Here is a 23,509-nt window from a genome sequence, read left to right as displayed (position 1 = left end):
GGAAAAGAGATACAAATACCAACAGAGCCATCTGATGGTAACAGAGAAGGGAAGAATAGGACATTTGCAAATGTTTAGCATTTACTTGTTCTGTACAACCATCAGATCTGAATAAGAGAACGTACAGATTGTAGGGAAAATAACGCACATAACACAGAATACTAAACCAGGCCTCACCCAAGCTGGTCTGCAAGCTTGCCAATTCCAAGGTGGGTATGAGACCCAGATAATTTCAAGGTGCCTCAGAGAGGGGGAGTAAAGTATGGATCCGGAGAGCACCTCTGGATGCTGGATGGTAGGTCAGTCAGATCTCCAAGGAGGAACAAGTTTCAACTCCACATAGCTCACCTCTGCTAGGAAAAATCCCTTCTCTTTCAAACTGCAAGTCCAGTGAATGATCTCTGTTCCCAGCTCTTTACTGGAAAGCCAACAGGGAAAGTTGGCTCCCACTGTGAAGCCAGGCCAGAGGAGATGGAAGGAATAGCATAGAGGAAGTAGTGGGGAGCGAGCTGGCTTTGTGCCCATTTGAGGGAGAGAAGCTTTCTCCTGGATCTTGGTGGGAGGCAGAGCTGTTGTCGGCTGGAAACAGAGAGGGGCTGAATACACTTCTGTCCCCTAAGGTATTTAGTGGGAAAGTGATGGAGGCTACTGGACATGTTCCATTTACCTGCTCTGCATCTCCGGGAGGGAAGCTCAGCTATCTGCTCCCACCGATCCTCCTCAAAATCGTAACACTCCACGCTCCGGATGGCTTTGGGCGCTTGCCCACCAACCACAATCATTATCTGGGAAGGAAAAACAAGGGAAGGGAAACCCTTAGGTCAAGGACTGTTTACACAGCAGGCTGCATCCTGCAAAATAAAAACCACTACCAGAACCTAGTAGAAGTGAGCTATATTGACAGCTGGGGGGCTGTCTATGTGGGGAGGAGGGTGATTTTTAAAGGCATAAAAGGGTTGGGCCCTTTGAGAATCTGTCCCTAGAGGACATATACGCCCAGGAGTACAGCTTATTACATACTGTTTAGGGGGGAAACCTAAAAACAAAGCAGGCTTTTGTGCTTATGCTGACCTCAATATACGCTAAAAGATTTCCCCCTCACCCAAGCTGGTCTGCAAGCAGTTTTTTGGCTTGCATCAGGGTGCTCCATCCCACCAATTATCATTCCCCAAGCAAACCAGCTGGGTCAGCAGAACTTCAACGGCCCCAAAAAGACTGCCCAAAGTTCTTTGAATTCTCCCTCTCTGGCAGATGAGATGTCCCCTTAAGAAATCTTGCTCTATGGTCAATCTCTATAGGGTTGCTGTGCCCTTTTCCTCACTCTAATGCAATACCTATGTTTTCAAATCACAAGCGATGGCTCTTGCTCAGCAGAGGACACAAAGCACCAGCATGGTTCTCATGGGACAGCTGGTGAGAAAAAGTGCTCTCTTTTGGTTGGACTAGATCTCTGGGATCCATGCCCACACGGTAGGTTAAATACCACAGTTCACAGAATAACAGAGTTGGAAGGGACCTCAGGAGGCCATCTAGTCCAACCCCCTGCCCAGAGCAGGACCAATCCCAACTAAATCATCCCAGCCAGGGCTTTGTCAAGCCTAACCTTAAAAACTTCTAAGGAAGGGGATTCCACCACCTCCCTAGGTAACGCATTCCAGTGTTTCACCACCCTCCTAGTGAAAAAGCTTTTCCTAATATCCAACCTAAATCTCCCCCACTGCAACTTGAGACCATTACTCCGTGTCCTGTCATCTGCTATCACTGTGAATAGTCTAGATCCATCCTCTTTGGATCCACCTTTCAGATAGTTAAAAGCAGCTATCAAATCCCCCCTCATTCTTCTCTTCCGTAGACTAAACAATCCCAATTCCTTCAGCCTCTCCTCATAAGTCATGTGTTCCAGACCTCTAATCATTTTTAGAATGGCCTCTCTCCAATTTCTCCACATCCTTCTTGTAGTGTGGGGCCCAAAACTGGACACAGTACTCCAGATGAGGCCTCACCAATGTCGAAAAGAGAGGAACTATCACGTCCCTCGATCTGCTGGCAATGCCCCTACTTATACACCCCAAAATGCCATTGGCCTTCTTGGCAACAAGGGCACACTGTTGACTCATATCCAGCTTCTCGTCCACTGTCACCCCTAGGTCCTTCTCTGCAGAACTGCTGCCGAGCCATTCGGTCTCTAGTCTGTAGCGGTGCATGGGATTCTTCTGTCCTCAGTGCAGGACTCTGCACTTGTCCTTGTTGAACCTCACCAGATTTGTTTTGGCCCAATCCTCTAATTTGTCTAGGTCCCTCTGGATCCTATCCTTACCTCTCCTCCCAGTTTAGTGTCATCTGCAAACTTGCTGAAGGTGCAATCCACACCATCCTCCAGATCATTAATGAAGATATTGAACAAAACCGGCTCCAGGACTGACCCTTGGGGCACTCCGCTAGATACTGGCTGCCAAGTAGACATGGAGCTATCGATCACAACCCGTTGAGCCCGACAATCTAGCCAACTTTCTACCCACTTTGTAGTGCATCCATCCAGCCCATACTTCTTTAACTTGCTGACAAGAATACTGTGGGAGACCGTGTCAAAAGCTTTGCTAAAGTCGAGGAATAACATGTCCACTGCTTTCCCTTCATCCAGAGAACCAGTTATCTCATCATAGAAGGCAATTAGATTAGTCAGGCATGACTTTCCCTTGGTGAATCCATGCTGACTGTTCCTGATCACTTTCCTCTCGTGTAAGTGTTTCAGGATTGATTCTTTGAGGACCTGCTCCATGATTTCTCCGGGGACTGAGGTGAGGCTGACCGGCCTGTAGTTCCCAGGATCCTCCTCCTTCCCTTTTTTAAAGATTGGCACTACATTAGCCTTTTTCCAGTCTTCCGGGACTTCCCCTGATCGCCATGAGTTTTCAAAGATAATGGCCAATGGCTCTGCAATCACAGCCGCCAATTCCTTTAGCACTCTCGGATGCAACGCATCTGGCCCCATGGACTTGTGCACGTCCAGTTTTTCTAAATAGTCCCGAACCACTTCTTCCTTCACAGAGGGCTGGTCACCTCCTCTCCATGCTGTGCTGCCCAGTGCAGTGCAGGGCAGTTAGTAGTATTGCAAAACTATCACTGAAATCAGCCTCTGTACCAGATGACTGGAAGGTAGCTAATGTAATGCTAATTTTTAGAAAGGGCTCCCTGAGGGGATCCTGGCAATTACAGGCCACTGAGCCTAGTGTCAGTGCTGGACAAATTGGCAGAATTATAGTAAAAGAAGAGAATGATCAGATACACAGGAAAACACAATTTGTGGGGGAAGAGTCAACATGGCTTTTGTAGAAGGAAGTCATGCATCACCAATTTGTCTGCATTCTCAGAGAGTCAACGAGCATGGGAATAAGGGTGATCAAGTCAAGATAGTGTACTTGGATTTTCAGAAAGCCTTGACAAAGTCCCTCACCAAAGGCTCTTATGGAAACTAGGATAAAAGGGAAGGTCCTCTCCTGGATCAGTAGCTGGTTGAAAGATAAGAAACAAAGGGTATGAACAAAAAAAATGGACAGTTTTCACAATGGACAGAGGTGAACAGCAGGGTCCCCTAAGGATCTGTATGAAGACCTGTGCTGTTCAACATATTTATTAATGATCTGGAAAGGAGATGAATAGAGAACTGGCAAAGTTTACAGACAACACAAAACTATTCAAGATAATTAAATTCAAAGCAGACTGTGAGGAGTTAGAGAGATTTCACAAAACTGGGTGACTGGGCAACAAAATGGTAGATGAAATTCAGCATTGATAAGGGCAAAGTAATGCATGTTGGAAAACATAATCCCAACTATCCATATATAATGATGAGTTCTAAACTAGCTGTTACGAAAGAAAGACGTTGGAGTCACCATGGACAGTTCTGCTCAATGCACAGCAGCAGTCAAAAAGGTTAACAGTTCCTAATATATTGTTAGGAAAGGTATAACCAAAAAAAAGGACAAAATATCTTACTGCAACTGTATAAATCCATGGTGCACCCACACCTTGAATACTAAGTCCAATTCTGGTCGTCCCATCTCAAAAAGGATATAGTGGAACTGGAAAACATTCAGAGAAGGGCAACAAAGATGACCAATGGTATGGAACAGCTTCCATAAGAGGACAGACTAAATATTAGGTCTGTTCATTTTAGAAAAGAGACAACTAGGGGGATATCATAAAGGTCTATAAAATGATGAATAGTGGGGGGGGGGGGAATGAATAGAGAAGTGCGATTTACCTTTTCATACAATACACTAACCAGGGGTCACCCAATTAAATGAATAGGCAGCAGGTTTAATACAAACAAGAGGAAGAACTTTTTCCACACAACAAACCTGTGAAACTCATTGGCATGGGATGTTGTGAAGGCCAAAAGTATAACTGGATTCAAAAAAGAACTAAATTCATAGAGGATAGGTCCATCAATGGTTATTAGCCAAGATAGTCAGCGACTCAACCCCATGCTTGGGGCAACCTATCAGAAGCTTTGCCTATCAGAAGCTGGGAATGGAAGATGGCTGGATCACACCATAAACTACCCAGTTCTGTACATTCCCTCTGAAGCTCTGATATGGCCTATTGTCAAAGACAGGATACTAGGCAAGATGGACCATGATCTGACCCAGTATGGCAGCTCTTATGTTTTTATGCAATAGGGATTTCCCCATGGACTCTCCCTCAAAACCTTTCCCACTGCAGCAGAAGAGTTCTAAAGAGACCCAGAGATTCAAGGAAATCCCCCATTCCCACCCTGCCAAGGAAAGGCAATGGAAATCACTGGCCTTTAAGGGAGAAAATACATATTTGAAGGCTAATCGGACGTACTCCTGGCTAGACATCCGGCCTCCCAGGCAGGACTGTCTTACGGGAATTTTCTCAAATGACCTCTGAAGATTCTTCTTCTAAGTTTATCCCCCGTTTTGTAACTTAGCCCCCAGCCATGGAAGCCCTGCTTAATTCAGCAGCCCATCACCCCATTTATTTATTGCCCATGTGCCTTGTCACATTTACCTGTGTAACGCATAAATCAGCGTAGCATTTCTCATCCCACCACAGACCCGCACAATGCGCCAGTGCTCTAAGTGGAGAAGACCTCAGTGTCGTTTCAGTGGTCAGACCATCGCGTATTTGCTGTTTTCATAGTTATGCTGACAAATACTGATGCTGATAAATAAGTGAAGCACTCCAGGTGGACCACCACCCATGATGGAAACTACTCCCCCAGAAAGCACCATGTCTGTGTAAGGGATTAGAGTGTTACAGGGATTCTCAGACTTCATTGCACCGTGATCCCCTTCTGACACCAAAAATTACTACACGACCCCAGGAGGGGGGACCGAAGCCTGAGCCCGCCCGAGCACCATGGCCCAGGATCGGGGGCCAAAGCCCAAGTCTCACCATCCTGTGCGGGGGTGGGGAACTGAAGCCCCAGGGCTTCAGCCCCAGCAGGGGGCCTGTAACCTAAGCCCTGCCACCCAGGGCTGAAGCCCTCAGGTTTCGGCCCCAGGCAATGGGGCTCAGGCTTCAGCTTCGGCCCTGGGCCCCAGCAAGTCTAAGCCAGCCCTGGCGACCTCACTAAAATGGGGTCGTGACCCACTTTGGGGTCCCGACCCACAGTTTGAGAATTGCTGGAGTAGTAGGTCTGGCTGTGGATCGCACAGGGGGGTCCTTGTCAGCTTCCTGAGGTCTCTGATGCAACATGTGCACTGAAACAAATCCAGTGCATTTTAAGTCTAAATTGCTTAGATCTTAGTAAACTTTATCTTGATCAACAGGAAAAAAAAAATCAAATCCCAGTGCATTTTCTGAAGCCCCCAATCGACACATTTCTGGCCCGTGACTGTTGGTTTGGGAACGCAGGAACATTCCCGATGAGAGCTCAGCTGTTGATGGCTGCCCATAGCAACCAAGCTGCAACGGAACCCCAGCAGATTTTTGAAACGGTCGCTGGCTCCTTCACTGAGAAAGCAGCTTGATTTGTGCACTGCTCTGAAGACATTACTTCTTATTCTCTACAGCTATCGAGAATAAGATTCACTCCTCTTATCACAACACAGCACGCCAGCAGGAGCGAGCATTACACAAGACAAGCGTATTTTTAGAAGGCTGAGGAGCTGGCACCAAGATAATTAGCCTCGGAACAGATCAACAGCGTGACGGGGGGGAAAATAAAACCCCGATCTCATTTCTGAGAAAAAACAATGTAGCCTAGTATGTAAAGGTCCTGAGTTCAAGTCCCAGACGGTTGGAGTGGAATGGGATGATTAGATAACAGTCTAGAAGCATTTACAGGGCATAAAAAACAGGGAAAGAGACCTCTGTATAACTGTTTAATGTAGAAGCAATAGCATGAAATTGAGGTGACAAGGTAAAAAAAGTTATCAGGAAACATTTCCTAACAAGGGTGACCTACTAATTGTGGACTAGCCTCCCAAGGAAAAAAGAGGAAAGCCACGGAGCTTAAGACATTTAAAATGAGGAGTTGACAAAGCAGTGGAGATTATACAGCAGGAAACAATCCCACACTGGTAGGAGCAATAGACAAGACCATATAGCTTCTCAATGAGGAAGGTCCAGCAGGAGGAACCTCCCTCCCTTTCTTTTCAGCTAGATGGAAGGCAGAGCTGGGGGACCCGGCTAGTAGGTTTTTCTTTCATACTTTGGGGTCATGGTATAGAAAATGTTGAGAACCTCTGAACTTATTGACCTCAAATCTTTTCCACCTCTCGTTTCTCCAGTTCCATGATTCCAGCGCACGGTCCGTAAAGGGCAAAGACACATTCACCATGACAACCCCAAAGGTAGATTCTGTAGATTAATTCCTATTAAGAACCACAATATGTAGGCAAATACGATGCATGCACCACAGAACTGCAAATTAACAGTATCCAGCAAATCAGCATTTGAATACCGCCTCCTGAGATAAAACTGGTACAAAGCCTCACAAAATCTAGCTTCCTATTGTTTATAACTGGAGGAATAGGCACGTGATTTGACATCTTACAGCCTGAAATTCTCATTAATAATTTCAGTGACAGTTTTCTGTGCAAGCCGCCTGTATGCTTTGGGGATGGGGTAGCGTTTTTCTCACTAATGCACATGGATGCAGAGCAGTGCACAGCTCCCATATCAATATAGGGAATCTCGGAGTTATTTTTTCTTGTGCCACATCTATTTTCAGTCGCTGTTCAGAATCTGCCATGAGCCAGTTTTCAGATAAGGTTGGTTGGAGTTTTTTTTGCTGTATCAGGCTCTGCCTCCAACATGCAGATGAACTAATGCGAGCTAAAAGCACCATAGCCCTCTCCAACCGCACAATATCCAAGCAGCTTCACTCAGCAGAAATCTAGGCCAACCCTCTGAGCACTGTAAACCCCTGCCTACCCCACGGACCCGCGGTTCTCAACTGTAGTCCCGAGGCCACCAGTAGCCCCCACAACACTGCTGGTGGTCCAGAATGAAATATTTTGAGAACCAAACAGTGGGAAATTCGAACATCGGAACTGTCATATTGGATCAGACCAATCTACTCCAGTATCATGTCCCTGATACTAAGGAGAGTACCGCAGGAGGGTGCAGTAAACCCCTGTACTAGACTACTATGGAATTACTTGCCCATAAAGGAAGTAACCCTCATCAGCTAGCGACTGGCTCATGCTCCAATGCAGGTGGTTTTATAGCTCTTCTAAAAAAACCCAAAAACCAGCTAGCCTACCTAATGGAAATGCTGCTACTGCTGTCATTACGCATGTGAGTGTCTAACCCTATTTTTAAATGGTCAGTTCAACTAGTTTCCGTCCTACTGAAACTGAGCTCACTTGTCTGCACTTCCCAGGAGAAATGCTCGTGCTATTTCTGAAGACAGGATGAATATTTGTTACCCTCCAGGCTTCTAGGATAGTAGCCAATTTTAAGGAGACTGAGGCAGATTCTTGACCCTGTTCTGCTCAGGCAGCATAAAAAGGATCAGAGACTAGCCACAAATCCTCTGGTGGGCATTCCCCTGGCATGGGGAAATTTCCAGAATGTGTGCTATTGTCAGGCTGCCTTCAGCAGGCTTTGGGTCAGGCCCTATCAGAGCCACTGAAACGCAACAGAATTAGGAATCAATCAAATGAAATCTAGTAAGAGAACAAGCTCTAGCCATTCAAAGGTGAAAGATGCCTCTAATGACGCAATATCAAAGCCAATAAAAAAAAAGACCTACATTTTCCCTTCTAAGTTTCTCTATTTTGGAAGAGAATTTATCTTACCTTTGGCAGGCTAACTGGAGTCCTTGGTTTTGTTCTAGGATTCTTTATCAATTGCCTTTGATCCAGAGGAAGCAAGTGATATTTCATGGCCTCAATAAGGAAGTCTTTACACGTGTTGTTATTCTTGATTAAAGCTTCTTCTTCAACTGTCTGGGAATGCCAATAAAGATTATTTGAATGGATGTATTTCACTAGGGAGTTTTCAGAGAAAATATAGGGAAAAGATTGGGATTTTTTTGTAAAAGTACCACAGTGAGAAAGACAGAATAGCTGCAAAATCAGTAGGCAGTATTCTGAGTCTTCAGTAAGGACCTGCTAAGGCACACAATATTTACTTCCAAGTTTGCTCTCTTTCTTACCAGATCTTTAAAGATCCATTTATGCAGGTCTATCTGTTCTGAAGTCATAACTGCATCCAAACAATGAGGGTTGCTTTCATCCTCATATTGGAAACTAAATCCTTTCTGCAGAAAGGCACAGATTTTCCTGAAGGGACAGGAATCACTTTGCACCCAGTTCAAACATGAGGATTGGCATTTTACACCAATAGTGCAGCTTCTGGCTGGGGAAAGTGGAGTCCTGCACCCTGACCATCACTTACATCACGCCCAAACAGTTGAGCTGTATACAGAGGGAGGCTTGGGGGATAGTGAAGGTGGGGAGGCTTTAGCTGGTTTTATGTCAAAAGCCTAACACATAGCAACTACAACTTGTATTACTGTTGCCCCTTCTCCCAACACCTGTGTCCTGTTCTGACACCAGCCCTCCCTCTCTGCCAAGCAGTAGCAGACTTCTGGGGCCTTGCAGGTCAGCTTCTCAGTAAAGGAGAAATCAGTGGTGAAGAGTCTGGCTCTATTCTAAGTTTAACTTATTTATACAGATACACCAGTCCTGGTACAGAGACGGTCCAACAGCATGCAGGCTGATCTTTTCTTTCAGGAAATTCAGCCCAACACCAGTGCTTAATAGCTCTGATTGAAGTAGCATGCTAAAAATAGAGAATAGCCATGGTGACAAGAGGTGGGAAGTGCTAGCTGCCTATGTACGTGCCTATGGTGTTGGACAGGTAGATACTTGAGGCAGCTAGCCCCTTCCACCACGGCTAAACTATTTTTAGCATGTTAGTTCCATCAGAGCTACCATGGCTATGTCTCCTTGAGCGGGGAATCACGTCCCCAGCTTGAAGTGCAGATATAAACCTAAGAAAAAATATTCTGAAGTGCAAACATAACACCACCCAGGGGACACCTAATAGAACAGCATTTTTGGATTCTGTATGGTCTTGAACTATATATATTCCCAAAAGCCTCCATCTGGATTATGCAGGAATCCCATGTGCATGGCTCAGCTTCAGAATCAGGCCCTTAATTTAACCAGCTATAAAAACAGGTAAGTGGATGCCTTTTTAAAAAAAAATACATATTTCCACATTTGTGGCAGTTTTAGGGTGCACATCACTGCCTTTTGCACTGCTGAGTAGAATACAGAACACATTCAGGGAGAAAAAGGTTTTTCAGTCCTTGAATTATCTTTAGATCCCACTCAGTTTGAAGGCACACTGTAAAGTATTGACTCTGGTCTTCGGCCCACCGACTAAGATAAATGCCAAACCACCCACAACAGAAGCACTCGAACAATCAAGTACATAGGCTAAGGATCTACACTCAGTTTTAATGTGAGGATTTTTTTTTAAAATGTACTAACCTGTACAAGATAATCTCTGGGCAAAAGGGGCAGACGAACATGCTCCATTAGTTTAGCCATGTGTTCTAAGCGAGACTCTTTCTCATAATTTATCCAAGATATAACAGCTTCAAAGACCTACGCAGAGAGAGTACAATTAACTATAGAAAAGAGAACGTGCCTTCTCAGTAATCATCAAAGCCAGGGGCTTAGTGATGTAAGCATCAGGTTTGCAGTATCTAAAGAAATAAATAAAAGATGCACCAGGGATAAGAGCTCTAGCAGGTAATAATGCAGAAAGACAGATAAAGATGCACAATGCTGCATATATGCAGAGCACAAACATTTCCCCAAGCTTTGGTCATGTGTGTCAAGAGAACAGGGCTGCACACTTTGATAAATCCTCTGTTTCATCATTAGATGATCAATGACATTCTCAAGGCGAAGCAGGTCACCCAGACCAGCACGCACCTCTGTTATGTTAGGTATTGGAATGAAGACAAAATGTAATTAGTCTTTCAGCATTCATGCTGAGCATTATTCGTAAAAACAACACACAAGGATTTATTATTTGTAATACGTGAAAGATCAGGCAGATCAGCTTCACACATGTTTTGGGATCACATGCTAATTCGGTGCTTAAAATCAGATTTAAATCCCTTCATCACCTCCTTCCAAAACTTGAAAACAACTATGGAAAATGCTCACAACATGTGCAGTGAAATTCCTAATATTTTGACACTTGTTCCAGTTCTTAAATTTCACCCTCCTCTGATAGCTGAAACAAGGCAGCGCAGCTAAATATATCCAAACACCACCAAAAAAAAAACCTGTGCTTCCAGGAGGGAAAGAAGGGGCTGTTGGAAATTTGGTGAAGAAGCCTGGTCTGAGCACAATTCCAGCTTCATTTCCAGATCAAACAGGTTCAGATCTGCGGCCAAACTTTCGGCCCAGAACAAACTGTAAATAGACAGACACTTTGTATAGCAGTAGCTGCAGTGGAGAGTATGCCACAGAACACACACACGCAGAATCCTGGAAGAATATGCATGCTGTGATGTATTAAAAAAATAAAAATAACTCAACTGATGGGTAGAGAGTGGTGGTTGGTGAAGTATCTAAGAGCATTTCATTCTGCCCATATTGTTCAACATTTGGTTAACAAAGACCAGTTAGGAAAGGCCCATCCACAAAGGAGTTGAAACCACAACAGCTACAATCCTAGTGTAGACAGGGACTAAAGACCTATCAAGAAATGTAAAAGGCATTCCAGAGAAAACCTGCAGAGTAGGGAAAGGGGGCAGGGCAGTTGGAGATATTATGTAATACAATCTAGATCCTTGCAATAGGATGACTGACAGACAATTCCCATGTTCCCACTGAGCCAGAATTGTGAAATTTGGCACTTATTCACTGTGGGCCTCTACGTACATGTGAAATATCCCAGTGCTGACCTTTGCCCTTCCCATCAATGGTTACCAAAATATCCTCACTCTCTCTAAGAGATTTCAAGTGTATCCCTTACATCTAGCATCTTGGAGTCTGGCATATTCACTCAGAGTTATGAGTACATGCCTTCCAGTTTTGACCTTTCCAGGCAGTCACCAAATCATCAGTCCCACAATTTACAAGTATCTTAGTTTCTTCTGGGAGGCAGCCACGTTAAGTCCAAGGCCTCCAGTTTGGAGAAATTAAAGTCATGTGATGGCACCAGTTCTACTGGTCATAGTTTAGTCCAAAATAGTTGATGGCTATCTCAAGACATCCAAAATAAGATCAAAGAACACTGCTGGGTTGTGTGGAGGAAGTTTATACTGATGCTATCCGTGCTATACCTACTCTGTGGATAAACGGGAAAATTCATACTCACAAGGTGTACCTCTGGTACCTTCCAACAGCACCTAATTCAATTTTTAACAGAGGAAAAATCTTAGTCCAAAACCCCAACTTCTTTTATTTCAAAAGTTGTGTCAGTTTCCACATGTTTTCACTGTTCTGCAGAATTATAATTGTTACCAGGTTCCGATCAGTTTTTGTATTTCAGTGCACGACTCTACTCACCATCCAGAGCATTTCACAGCTGACCCAACAGAATCTGAATGGCCATGACCCTTCCACTGTTTGCAACACCCCTGTGACTTTGAGAGAGCGCTTTCCAGCTACACAACCAGAGAACCTGGATGTGAGAAAGCCAATCTTTTCCATTCAGTTCAGTGAGAGCCACCTACCCAAACCAAGTTGCTGCTCTCGAGTTCAGGAGAAGGGGAGCTCTGACTTGCTGAGTAACGAACAAAGTGTACGAAGAGACTGGGACTGCCTGAAAAGCTTTTATACAAGTTTGGAATATCCCCTCTGTGCACACTGCCCGAGAGAAGACAGAGTGAGCCTTCGTGTTTTCCCATACAGAAATCTCTGATGGCCCCAGATTCTGAGGAGTTCTGCACCAGCTTCCGTAGCGTGGCATGGGGTGCAGGTCCATTGAGGATTGGGCTCAAAGCCCTGGGTTATATTTATTAGGTTTAAGTGATGGATCAATAAGCAAATTTTAGCCCGAGATGTAGGAGATTTGGGTTCAATCCCCTGTTCTGTCACAGACTCCCTCTGGGTCTGGCTACACAGAACTTTGGCGTGAGTGAGCAGGCTTCCCAGCCCAGGTCTAGGGATGGGGGCAGGCTTCAGGATCCAAGCGCTAGCATGAGCCACAACATCAAAGCCCTGACCATACAGCTATTTTTAGAGCACTGGCGCGAGCCTTGCTAACCCGAGTCAGCCCGCCCAGGCTGGGAGACCCGCTCCCACTTGCTCCAAAATGCTGTGTAGATGTACCCTGTGTGACCTTAGTCTCTGCCTCAGTCCTCCCCACTCTGTAAATTGGGGATAAGAACACTTCCCTAACTCACATGGGTTTTGTGAGGATCAATACATTAAACATTGGTAGGCACGTAGATGTCTGCAGTTAAAGAAGCAATGAAGTAAGGAGGGAGAGATGCACCCAGGTACAGCAGAGGTACTAAGAGGACAACCCTTCAAGCTGACCACATGTATACAAACAAGACAGATAACTTGGTGACAGGAATATTCCAAAAGCAATGCCTCCTGATGCCCGGTTACAGTTTGGTCCTACAGGTATCTGACTATAACGTGCCCATCTATTCTGGAAGATGGAATGTACTGGTTCATTAGTTCCGTTATACACAGAAGACACATCAAGAATAGGCATTTCAACTTATTTCTTTACCCACGAAGAGTTTAACCTACTTTAAAAGTGAGCACTTCTTAAAATCTGGTTATGACAATTTAGGCCTATGCCGTTTTAAACATTTGTCTACTTACTCCATCAATTTTTTAAAATAATCAGCTACACCAGGGGTTCTCAAACTGGGGGTTGGGACCCCTCAGAGGATCGCGAGGTTATTACATGGGGGGTCACGAGCTGTCAGCCTCCACTCCAAACCCCACTTGGCCTCCAGCATTTCTAATGGTATTAAATATATTAAAAAGTATTTTTAATTTATAAGGGGGGATCGCACTCAGAGGCTTTGCTATGTGAAAGAGGTCACCAGTACAAAAGTCTGAGAACCACTGCGCTACACAATGAGAACGTCGGAAGAGATGAATATGCAAGGTCAGAGAAATTTTACTGCCTATAATACCGATGTTTACATGAGCTATTGGACTATTCTGTCAATATGACCTGAATTTTTGGAATTTTCTTTGGATGCCAGATCCTGCATGTCTACATTAATCCCATTCTTTTTGCATATCTAGCCTGTTATTAATTTCTGTCGTTTTGAATGTGTGGCTTCAGCTTACATTTTCTTTTACAGTCTTGCACGCTTACTTCAAAACCTACCAAAAAAATTATGTTTTCAACTGTATGAAGTCCAGAAGAGAAGAGTGGAAGCTCGGCTTTCCATATCGTGGGAACATGGACAGTAAAGGCTATTTATTAACACAACAGATGTGTCAACACAGCAGTGCGAAGAGCTAGTAAAACCCTGTGCAAGCTGCTCTACACAAGCAGAGCAAATTTGTGGCAAAATCATACGTACAGGATGAGAGTTTGCTTTTCCCTTTTAACTTTCTGATGACAAATTCATTACGCATCTATAGCTCAGATTTTGCATGTGAGTGAGCTAGGATGACCAGTGTCCAATTTTAAACCGAAACACCAGGTCGAAAAGGGACTCTGGTGGCTCCAGTCCCATTAAAGGTCCGGTCGGCAGTGCTGTGGTACTAAGGCAGGTCCCTACCTGTCCTGGCACCGTGCTGTGCCCTGGAAGCAGCCAATGGGAGCTGGGGGCAGGGTGTCTGCAGCAGGTGAGAGAAGCATGCAGAGCCTCCTGCCCCCCCACCCCCCCGCCTACTAGTGTCAGATTTGCTGGCTGCTTCTGGGGCGTGCGCAACGCAGTGTCAGGACACGCTGACCGGGAGCCGCCCGAGGTAAGCCCTGCCCCGCTGAGCCAAGAGCCCTTATCCCCCCCAGCATCCCAACCCAGCCCAGAGCCCCCTCCTACACCCTGAACCCCTCATCCCTGGCCTCACCCGAGCCCTCACCCCCCTCCTGCCTCAACCTGCAGCCCCTTCCCACACTCCAAATCCCTGGGCCCCGTCTCCCAGCCTGGAGCCCTCTCCTGCACCTCAAACCCCTCATCCCCGGCCCCACCCTGGAGCCCGTACCCCTTCACGCACCCCAAGCCCTTGCCCCAGCCCAGTGAGAGTGAGTGAGGGTAGGGGAGAGTGAGCCACCAAGGGAGGGGGAATATAGTGAGTGGGGGCAGGGCCTCGGGGAAGAGGCAGAGCTAGGGTGTTCGGTTTTGTGCCATTAAAAGGTTGGCAACCCTAGAGTGAGCTGGTCATGTCAGTGTGATAAATTACAATATCATGTTCTGGTGACAATCAATCTATCATTTTGGGTGCTTATCTGGCCCCTATTTCCATAAAATCTGAGCACCTCACAATCTGTGTGATGTCTTCATCCCCACAACCCCCCTTTGACGCAGGGCAGTGCTATTCTCCCCATTGTAATTGTACACATGTGGAACTGAGGCACACAGGCTACGTGACTTGCTCAAAGTGAAACAGGAAAACTTGAGGTGGAGGGAGTAATTGAACCCACCTCTCCCAAATCCCAGGCTAGTTCCCTAACCACTGGGCCATCCTTCCCTCCAGCTATTTCATCTGCCTTGACCAATAAGTAGGGCCATACCAAATTCACAGCCATGAAAAACATGTCCCAGACCGTGAAATCTGGTCTTTTATGTGCCTTTATCCCATACTATACAGATTTCACGGGGAGACCAGCGTTTCTCAAATTGGGGATCCTGACCCAAAAGGGAGATGCTGGGGGTTGGCAAGGTTATTTTAGGGGTTTGCAGTATTGCCACCCTTATTTCTGCGCTGCCTTCAAAGCTGGGTGGCTGGAGAGCAGTGGCTGGGGGCCAGGCGCCCAGCTCTGAAGGCGGCGCCCCGTCAGCAGCAGTGCAGAAGTAAGGGTAGCAGTACTGCTAATCCCCCTACAATAACCTTGCGACCCCCCCCCCACACACACACACACACACACACACAACACAACTCCTTTTTGGGTCAGGACCCCTACAATTACAACACCTTTAAATTTCAGATTTAAGTAGCTGAAATCATGAAATTTATGATTTTTTAAAATCCTACGACCAAGAAATTGACCAAAATGATCAGTGAATTTGGTAGGACCTTACCAATAGGGTACGGTGCCTGACATGCCAAACTTCCAAATGGCACCAGCCACCATTATTTTTCTTTTAAAACAAAAGAAAACCCTGCCAGAAAAAAGCATTTCCTTATTTCCTCCTAATAGTGGACCTCTCCTTCCCGAATTACCCAGTTCTGAATTGCAGAACATGCAACCTCCCATCCAGGACCAGGGAAAGGCCTAAGGTCAGATATCTCATGATGTTTTGGGTTTAGAAGACGAGCTTTATATCTGTGGAAGAGAGAGATTCCTGTTTTCCAAAGAGAAACAGAATTTCCCTCTTACCCTGGGAGGAGATGGATAAAACGCTTTTTATAGTCAAGACTTTATGTAGAGAAAATTGTGATAGAACATGTTGATGGAGTTCTAGAATTTTTATTAGTTATAAATTTTCTCTCCTTTTGAGACGTGGTGCACTATTGGAAAAAGGACTCAAAGACAGCATAACATGAGACCAGTTACCAATAAAATTGCTAAAAACTCAAAACATTCCCAAACAGATTCTCTATTACTACATAACTTACTGTACCTTTTCTTCTGAAGACACAGTGAGCTTGTCACTTGAAATTAAACTGCAAACCTGGTCCAGACTAAGGCTAAGAAATTCTTCCCCTAGCATCACCTCGGGAAAGTGCTGCTCTGTTCAAAAAATCAAAGGTTGGAAAGGAAAATTATAATGAAATCCATGCTTTCAGTCAACAGAAGGACTACAGTGTTCAGAGAATTGTTACTATTACAGCAATGGCCCAAGACAAATATGATTACACTGAAATAAAAATGCTGTATAGACTAGAAAATATTCTCAGAGCAGGTTAAAGCAACCTGATGTTATTTGAAATGCTGCCCCAGAGATTCATTCACTAATTGCAATAAATCATAAAATGGCACAAATAAAACTCTGTAGTGTTGCTAAGTATTTTTCTTCAATGGCAAGTATAATTACCAATGGCAATTCAGAAAGAAGAGCTCGTTTCCCGACCAATAGATAACCTGCAACCATGCCACCTCTGGATGTGACCCTTGTCTGCTCTCGCAAGCTAAGCGGCATTAGATTTGTTCTGTACTTGGATGAGACACCCCCAGAAGAAAACCACACGGTGAGGCAGGAAGTGGTGCTGGCGAGTCAGTAGGTGAGACTTAGAGTCACTAAGGCCAGCACTGTTCTAAGGAATGCTGTGTTGTTAACTTTCAGAGATGTTCAATGGAGGCTCTGAACGTTGCCAGTTATTAAACCAAAAAACCCTGACACTGACTTGAATCATTTCAACAAGACTGTCACAGTCAGCATTGTTGTGTATAACCCAGCGGCGGTCTGACAGCCACACGGGAAGTGAAGAATTACACAGAATTACACTGCTGAAATTTCAGGCAGCTTGGGGTGATTAAATAGAGCATGGAGAGTCATCAGCCTCCCATCTCCACTCCTAGGCCTTCCATAACCTCCAACCCATCAATATCCCAGGCATCTCAACAGCTGTCAGCCACACTCCACCCTGACCCCTCTCTTGTGCCACCCACACCCTGTTTCACTAACCCCTACTCCCCTCCCCCAAATCCTGTCTGACACCTAATACTTGCATCTTCCTCTCCTGCTCCAGCAAGCCAAATGCCCAGGGTCAAAATCACTCCTAACAGTAACTCCAGTCTGTCGGCTGGTCTCTACCTCCACCACCTTTCCTGACCACTGACCTCCCCTGTCCCTGCCCTCACCCCCATCACTCTCTTCCGCCTACTTAACCTTTTACTGTCCTCAGGCTCCGTCATCACTAAGTATAAACCTAGTCTCCCCCATCCTCAAAATTCTGACTACTGACCCCACCAACTACCTATCCCTCTACCTACCCCACCCTTTCCTCTAAACTCATAGGATCCACCCTGGCCTAAGTCCCTTTCCACCATCTCCAACCCCCTCCATTCTGACTTTGAGAGGCACTGTATAAAAATACCAAAATATCTGTGTGTCACAAATAATCAAACAGGGAGCAATCTCCCTGGCACAGTTCTGAAAGAGCTCTTCAGATCGGACAGTGCTTTCCATTACATATTAAAGCTTAACGAAGGGCACAGGTCCATATAATTAAATAATTAGACATTTGTTGTCTAAAAAGGCTGAGATCTGTTTACAGACACTTTTATTGCTAGACAAATATCCGTACTACTGCAAACTGGCTCTCTTTTATACAGCCCAATCCATTATTATAATGTTTCGCAGGAGAGTTGGTGCTTTATGTTATTATGTAAATCAATAGGATTTGTATATATCCCATCATGCATGTGGTACTTTAAAGGACAGAATTAAGACAGCTGCTGCCCCTAGGCACTTACAGTCTCACCTAATGCTTGTACAGCCCCATTTATCTTTCAGCTGAAATATGACAACATGAATCTTTAAGCTTGGGGAGTCTCTTTGGAGCAGCGACTTTCAAGGCCTAATCCTTTCAGCACTGAGAAATCCAGCCATGAGCACCGAGGTGAGCTCATTGGGGCGAGGGCCACATCTTGCGTTCTGTTCTGTACTGCACTCACGGTGCCGTGTGGGTTAAATGACAGCAAACAGGTGGCAATGCCTTCCCTTACATTTCCTCCCTTTCCGCTCGCTCCGCCCTTACTGTCTTCTAGGAAACGGCCATCGCAAAAGACTATTACTCCAGCTAACGTGGCAAATTCTCTGGCTGAACTCAGACATTAACAGGCCCGATTCTCATTGACACTTTACAGAACACTCTGGCTGCACAAGGGTGGATGTACATTACAATCAGCACCCGCTTCAGGGTACCTTCGCATGAATGGCTTTAGTGTAAATGAGAATTAGGCCCTGACATGTTGTGCCTATGCCAGCGGACAGTACAAGACTCCACCCAGCACAATGCATGTGCTCTGGATAATGCAATCTACGTTTCAACCAAGACAGTTCAGGTATTGGACAGCAGACAATGAATATTTCATTCCTTGCTATTTGTTACAAGCATGTAAAACACGTTCTGATTTTACACGTTTAACAGCATCTGCCCTCTCATATAAAGAAGACTACCTCACCTGCCTAAATCATCCATTGTTTAAAATTAAGCTTTTTAAACTAGGCATTTTCGAGTAACTGAGCTCATGAAATCCTTGGGGTCTCCCTCAGATTTCTGGCTTGGCTTAATGTTGTTACACAAACAACTCAAAGAATTTTAATGGCATTTTTATTAATGGAGTTTCATTAACGTTATATAGGCTATTGTATTAACAGGGACTCATGAAGGCCAATAAAGCAACAAAAGCAACTGCCAAAAAACCAAATAAATATATACAGAATGCACTGCTTGTTAGGTTAAAGATTAACCAGGGTCCTGGAAGCAAGGATAATGAGGTATTACAAGCAAACCCTTACACAATAAACCATCCCTTTCAGAGTATGTTTTTCTCCAGGGAATAATGCAACAAGGGAGGCTGAAAGGTTTTGTCTGGATTTGAGGGAGAATGCCGGAGAATTTGGTGGCCACCCGATTTTTTTTTGTTGCGAAAGAGCCTACTCACCATATGACTAAAAACCATAAATGCCAGGCAAAATGTCGCAGAGGAGAGGAAGCGTGAACGCGGAGCCTGATCGGGGAAGGACTTGGAGATTAGCCCTGCTTTGCCTACACAAAGCACAGCACAGCAGGCAGAAGCTCAGAAGCAAATCTACTGGAGAAAGGAGGGCGCGGGGGAGTTAAGAGCGTGGAGAATTCTCACTCGGGTCCACTTGGGTTTCTGCCTTGGGCACTAGCTAACAGATACAGGAACAAATCTCCTGGACGATGCACGCAGGCAGAAAGCAAGCAGAGAGTATAAAGAGACGTCATTGAGGAATCGGTATTATGCAATAGGTTATTATCCAATTAAGTCAGCCATTAAATTGAAGAGGCATTTCCTCCATGGATGTCAGTTGTCATAGTTCCTTCAAAGTCAGTGGAACAATGACAATGTACACCAGCTCAGGATGTGTCCCTAAACCTGTTTGCCTAGACAAGTGCTCCTAGAATGCACATCAAACTAGTGCAGGTTTGTTGTGGTTGGATACCAGCTGCCAAACAAACATGGCTGACACTGCTGAGTAACTAGCCAAAGGGCCTTGATAGCGCAACGCAGCTAGCATTCCTCATCCAAAGGCCACCAAAAGAGCGTCTGGTGTGTCCTGGGACCATATAAGTTGAATTTAGCTGAGGTGGAGCAGAAGGATAGTGTTTGGCACAGACAAAGCCTGGCACACTCTGAACGATACGTCCGTAGCAGTTGGCCTGGTTGCGAATAGTGGCAACCTCTCTGTCCAAGTTCTATTACAAGTCTTGGAGATTAATGCCATCAGGCGTTACCCAGAGCATGGACGTTAACTTCTGGTACCGCTTGGTATATTGGAACTTGCCAAAGTCAGGGAGGCTTTGAGAGTGACTGAGCGCCCTGTGGTGCAGCTGCAAACTAGAACAGCAGCTTTGTAACTAGATTGACTACCATTTAAGTAGAAAATGTTCTAAGTGACTGAGCACCTTGCATTAGGGTTTGGCTTTTAGCTGTCCAGATACTCAGCCTTCTCTTGGCTCATTTAGATTAAAAAGAGTACTTTGTACACAACATGATGCCCAATACGACTAGACAGATTTGAGCTCATGCGGTCTGTAAGAGAACTGTTGCAAATAGTATCAAGAAATAAATAAAGTAAATTCACAAGTGCCCATTGTGATCAGTGAATGGTTACAGCCTAACGTTGCTTCCAAGTATAAAACAAAAACAAAACAACCTCTCCTTGTCCCCCCGGCAAATTCTCATCTTAAGTGTAAAATGTATCTGCAGAATATAGATCAAATGTATTAAGAGACTGAACTAAGGATTGTGTTCTCTTTATTACACTGCAGTGTATGAGGTGCGGTACAGAGAGATAGAAAGACAAGATGCTGGCACATCGAAGATGAGTAAACATGCTTTTCAGTTAGCTTATGGATAAATATTTGAGAAAACTATGAGAGCAACTTCCCCCTCGTCGGTCATAGTAACGTAAATCCCCAAAGGGTCAGTCAGAGGAGCCCCACTACAACATGCTTTGAAAGGCTGCGCTCACAGAAGAGGAGCAGGAGAGAAAGAAATTTGATAAGACAAACAGACAAGATATTCAGCCACTGTTCTAGAGAGTGTTTTTTCCAGAAGAACCAAGCTGTATTTCTACTACAGATTTAGGAACACATAAAGGAAATAATTCACCTGACACCCGCCTGCATTCTCCATAACAAATTAAACTAAAGTCCTTCATTTCACCTCCAAAGCTTCCATTATTCTGAAGAACCTCCGTCTTTTGCAGGACCACCATGCATCAGAGCCCTGCAAAGTCCAATAAAGAAGCCCATTGCATGTTCTTTGGAAACAACATTAAAAGTACGAGTTGCTAATGGCTCCAGCCCCAAGTATCCTTTATACTTGGGCCCAAACTCTAAGTGGCTGGGATGAGCCAGGATGTTTTGCTCACCTGCATATGCATTTGCCTGCTGCAGAAGTTCAGTGCAGGTGTGCACATCTGCAAAGGCTCGAATTCCAAGGCAATTTGTGGGGTGCAGCTGGGACTGGAGAAAATCACAGCAGTTTTGTCTAACATCCATTAATTGCAATAAGCTGGCAGCTGGCAACAAAACCTGAGAGTGGGAAGGGAGAGGTGGGAGGGAGAAGAGAGAGAAACCAGAGTTAGCACCAGAGGCACCAGTTTGATTCCTGGCATAAACTCACCAGATATTACTCCCCTTCAAAACAAGGATGGGTTTCTTGGCTTTTTAGGGGCGGAGGGTGTTAGCGGCAGCACAAGAGGTGCTAAAGATTTAGGAGCATCTATGGACAGAGGTTCCCTCCCCCATGTGGTGACTGGCAAAAGCAGCAACATCTTGGGGCACCCAACAGTGAAGCTCCCCTCCTCACTTCTTCCCCACTGAAGAAGTTGCACAGTCAGGCAGAGGAGAGAGACAGCACAACGAGCCTGCTACAGCCAACCCACCTAAAATCCTCAATTGGTTGACAGTAGGTCCCTCGTGAAGCCTTCGTTCTGGAGAGCATTATATTATTTGCAGACTTGGGATGGAACTCACACCCCACACACAAACACACAAACATTCCATTATACTTAGGACCCCAACCACCTGGAATCTGAGTTTCCAACCAAAAAAAAAAAAAAATCCTTTTATTTGTAGGTGGGTGCTCTGTACCGGCAAGGACCTATTAATGTGCTCCACAGCCAGTTTTCGGTTTAAAAGGTTTTTAGGTACAGAACTATTCTCTTGGGGGACAGCCCTAATACTCGAACAATGACCACATCTTTGCACCCACAAAACTGCAGATGCCACTTATAGGATTTAGATGCTGAAGTACTCGACTGCACCCACAAATGAGGTACTTAAGTGTCCAGGCGCTGGAAATCGCACCCACTGAATTGAGAGTGCAAAAAATGGAGGCCGGGATAAACCCAGGACAAGAACTCGGCCTACGGCATTTAGCACTGTTCATCTGTGAGAGAAAATGCCTTCAGAGCTCCTGGACAGGAAGTCAGAGATAAAGCCAGGCTGGACACTGCAGCCGTCACTTCAGCTTGTTACGTTTCTTTTCTCTTGTCTTTTGCCAATGCACTGCGATCAGTTTTTTGAGTCCATGTTTTCATAACTCTGGTTAGTGCCGAGAACTCGTTCTTAATGGGAACGCCAGCCACACATTAATGGGATTTCAAAACATGTCACCAACTTCTAAATTATTTCTGATCAGGGGAAACAGATGCCTGTTAAAAAAGCTTACCTTACTGCAGCTCAGTGTTGGTAAGAAGCAAAAATGTTTTTTTCCCAAGCCTCCCCCTCCCCCATACATCTCAGCAGAATAGCACTAAACCGGCAACCTGCCCTTAGGTACATTCTAAGCCACTGATCCATTCAAAGAAAAAAAATCGAATCCAATTGGATTACATGTTAATATTACCAAGCAGTAACTTTCACAGACAGCTACAACCCCAACAGGCAACAATAAAACAAAGAAATCAATTAACCCACGGGGCTGTTTCATCCAAACACTTCGATCCCAGGAACAGATTAGTCTGTTTGGTTGATTCAGTTAAAAAGGCGAGAGCAGTGTTATCTTAACATCTAGCTATGAACAACTTTCTACTTTCTCATTATTCTACTAAAACTGCCTCCTCAGTTCAACGTGGGGGTGTGCACGCAGCTTACATAACCATCCCAAGAAGCGAGATCCTCCCAGGTTCACTAGAAGCTGAGGTTATGCCATCTGTAGCAATACATCACAGCTTCCAAATGTACTGTCCTGAGCAAGCTGAGTGAGAGGATTTCCTTCTGTGTTTTGGGATAAAATCTGCATGAAAGAGGCCATCCATAATAAAGCTATACTGTTCTGGGTTACAAATGCACAACAAAGCCACATAAACTTCCCGGAACCCCTCCTATTATAGCACTGGGCATGTAACGGGTAAAGCGTACTTTACTCTGAGTAGTGGAACAATTCCCCAGGACATAAGCATTTGGCCTGCTGCATGGAAAAGAAGCATCATTACCTAATGCTTAAAGAGAGAGAGAGAGAAAAATATAGTGTATCAACAGATAAGTGGGTTGTCACTCTCTCTGTTCTCAGCTGTGTGCTTCTCTACCAGTCTTGTTTTTACCAGAGAACATGAAAACCCAGCTAAGGATATCCGTTAGCACTGTGTATGTTTCCTGTAGAAATAACAGGAGGAAATGCCCTGCCTAATCACATACCCTGGCTAAATCTCAATTCCACTATAATCCACACAAGTTTTTGCCATCTATTTCAACTGCATCAG

The 23,509-nt window shown here is 45.0% G+C and overlaps 1 protein-coding gene across 2 annotated transcripts in view; it reads right to left on the bottom strand.

The window, feature by feature from the left end:
• The window catches only part of KLHL3 (kelch like family member 3), a 54,225-nt gene that overhangs the window by 12,065 nt on the left and 18,651 nt on the right, over positions 1–23,509 (bottom strand). Inside the window, exons 4-9 of one of the 2 annotated variants that reach the window (XM_077824110.1) lie at positions 21,173–21,335; positions 19,739–19,741; positions 16,223–16,332; positions 9,984–10,100; positions 8,280–8,429; positions 668–785 (exon numbers count right to left, since the gene is read on the bottom strand). In XM_077824110.1, the coding sequence (XP_077680236.1) occupies positions 668–785; positions 8,280–8,429; positions 9,984–10,100; positions 16,223–16,332; positions 19,739–19,741; positions 21,173–21,335 (661 nt within the window). The remainder of the gene's footprint in view (positions 1–667; positions 786–8,279; positions 8,430–9,983; positions 10,101–16,222; positions 16,333–19,738; positions 19,742–21,172; positions 21,336–23,509) is intronic. The other variant, XM_077824108.1, reaches the window with a different exon arrangement.

This window comes from Eretmochelys imbricata, chromosome 8, assembly GCF_965152235.1.
Source record: "Eretmochelys imbricata isolate rEreImb1 chromosome 8, rEreImb1.hap1, whole genome shotgun sequence".
NCBI lineage: Eukaryota > Metazoa > Chordata > Testudines > Cheloniidae > Eretmochelys > Eretmochelys imbricata.
Note: the sequence above shows the minus strand (reverse complement) of the source record. Positions and strands in the feature narration are given on the sequence as shown.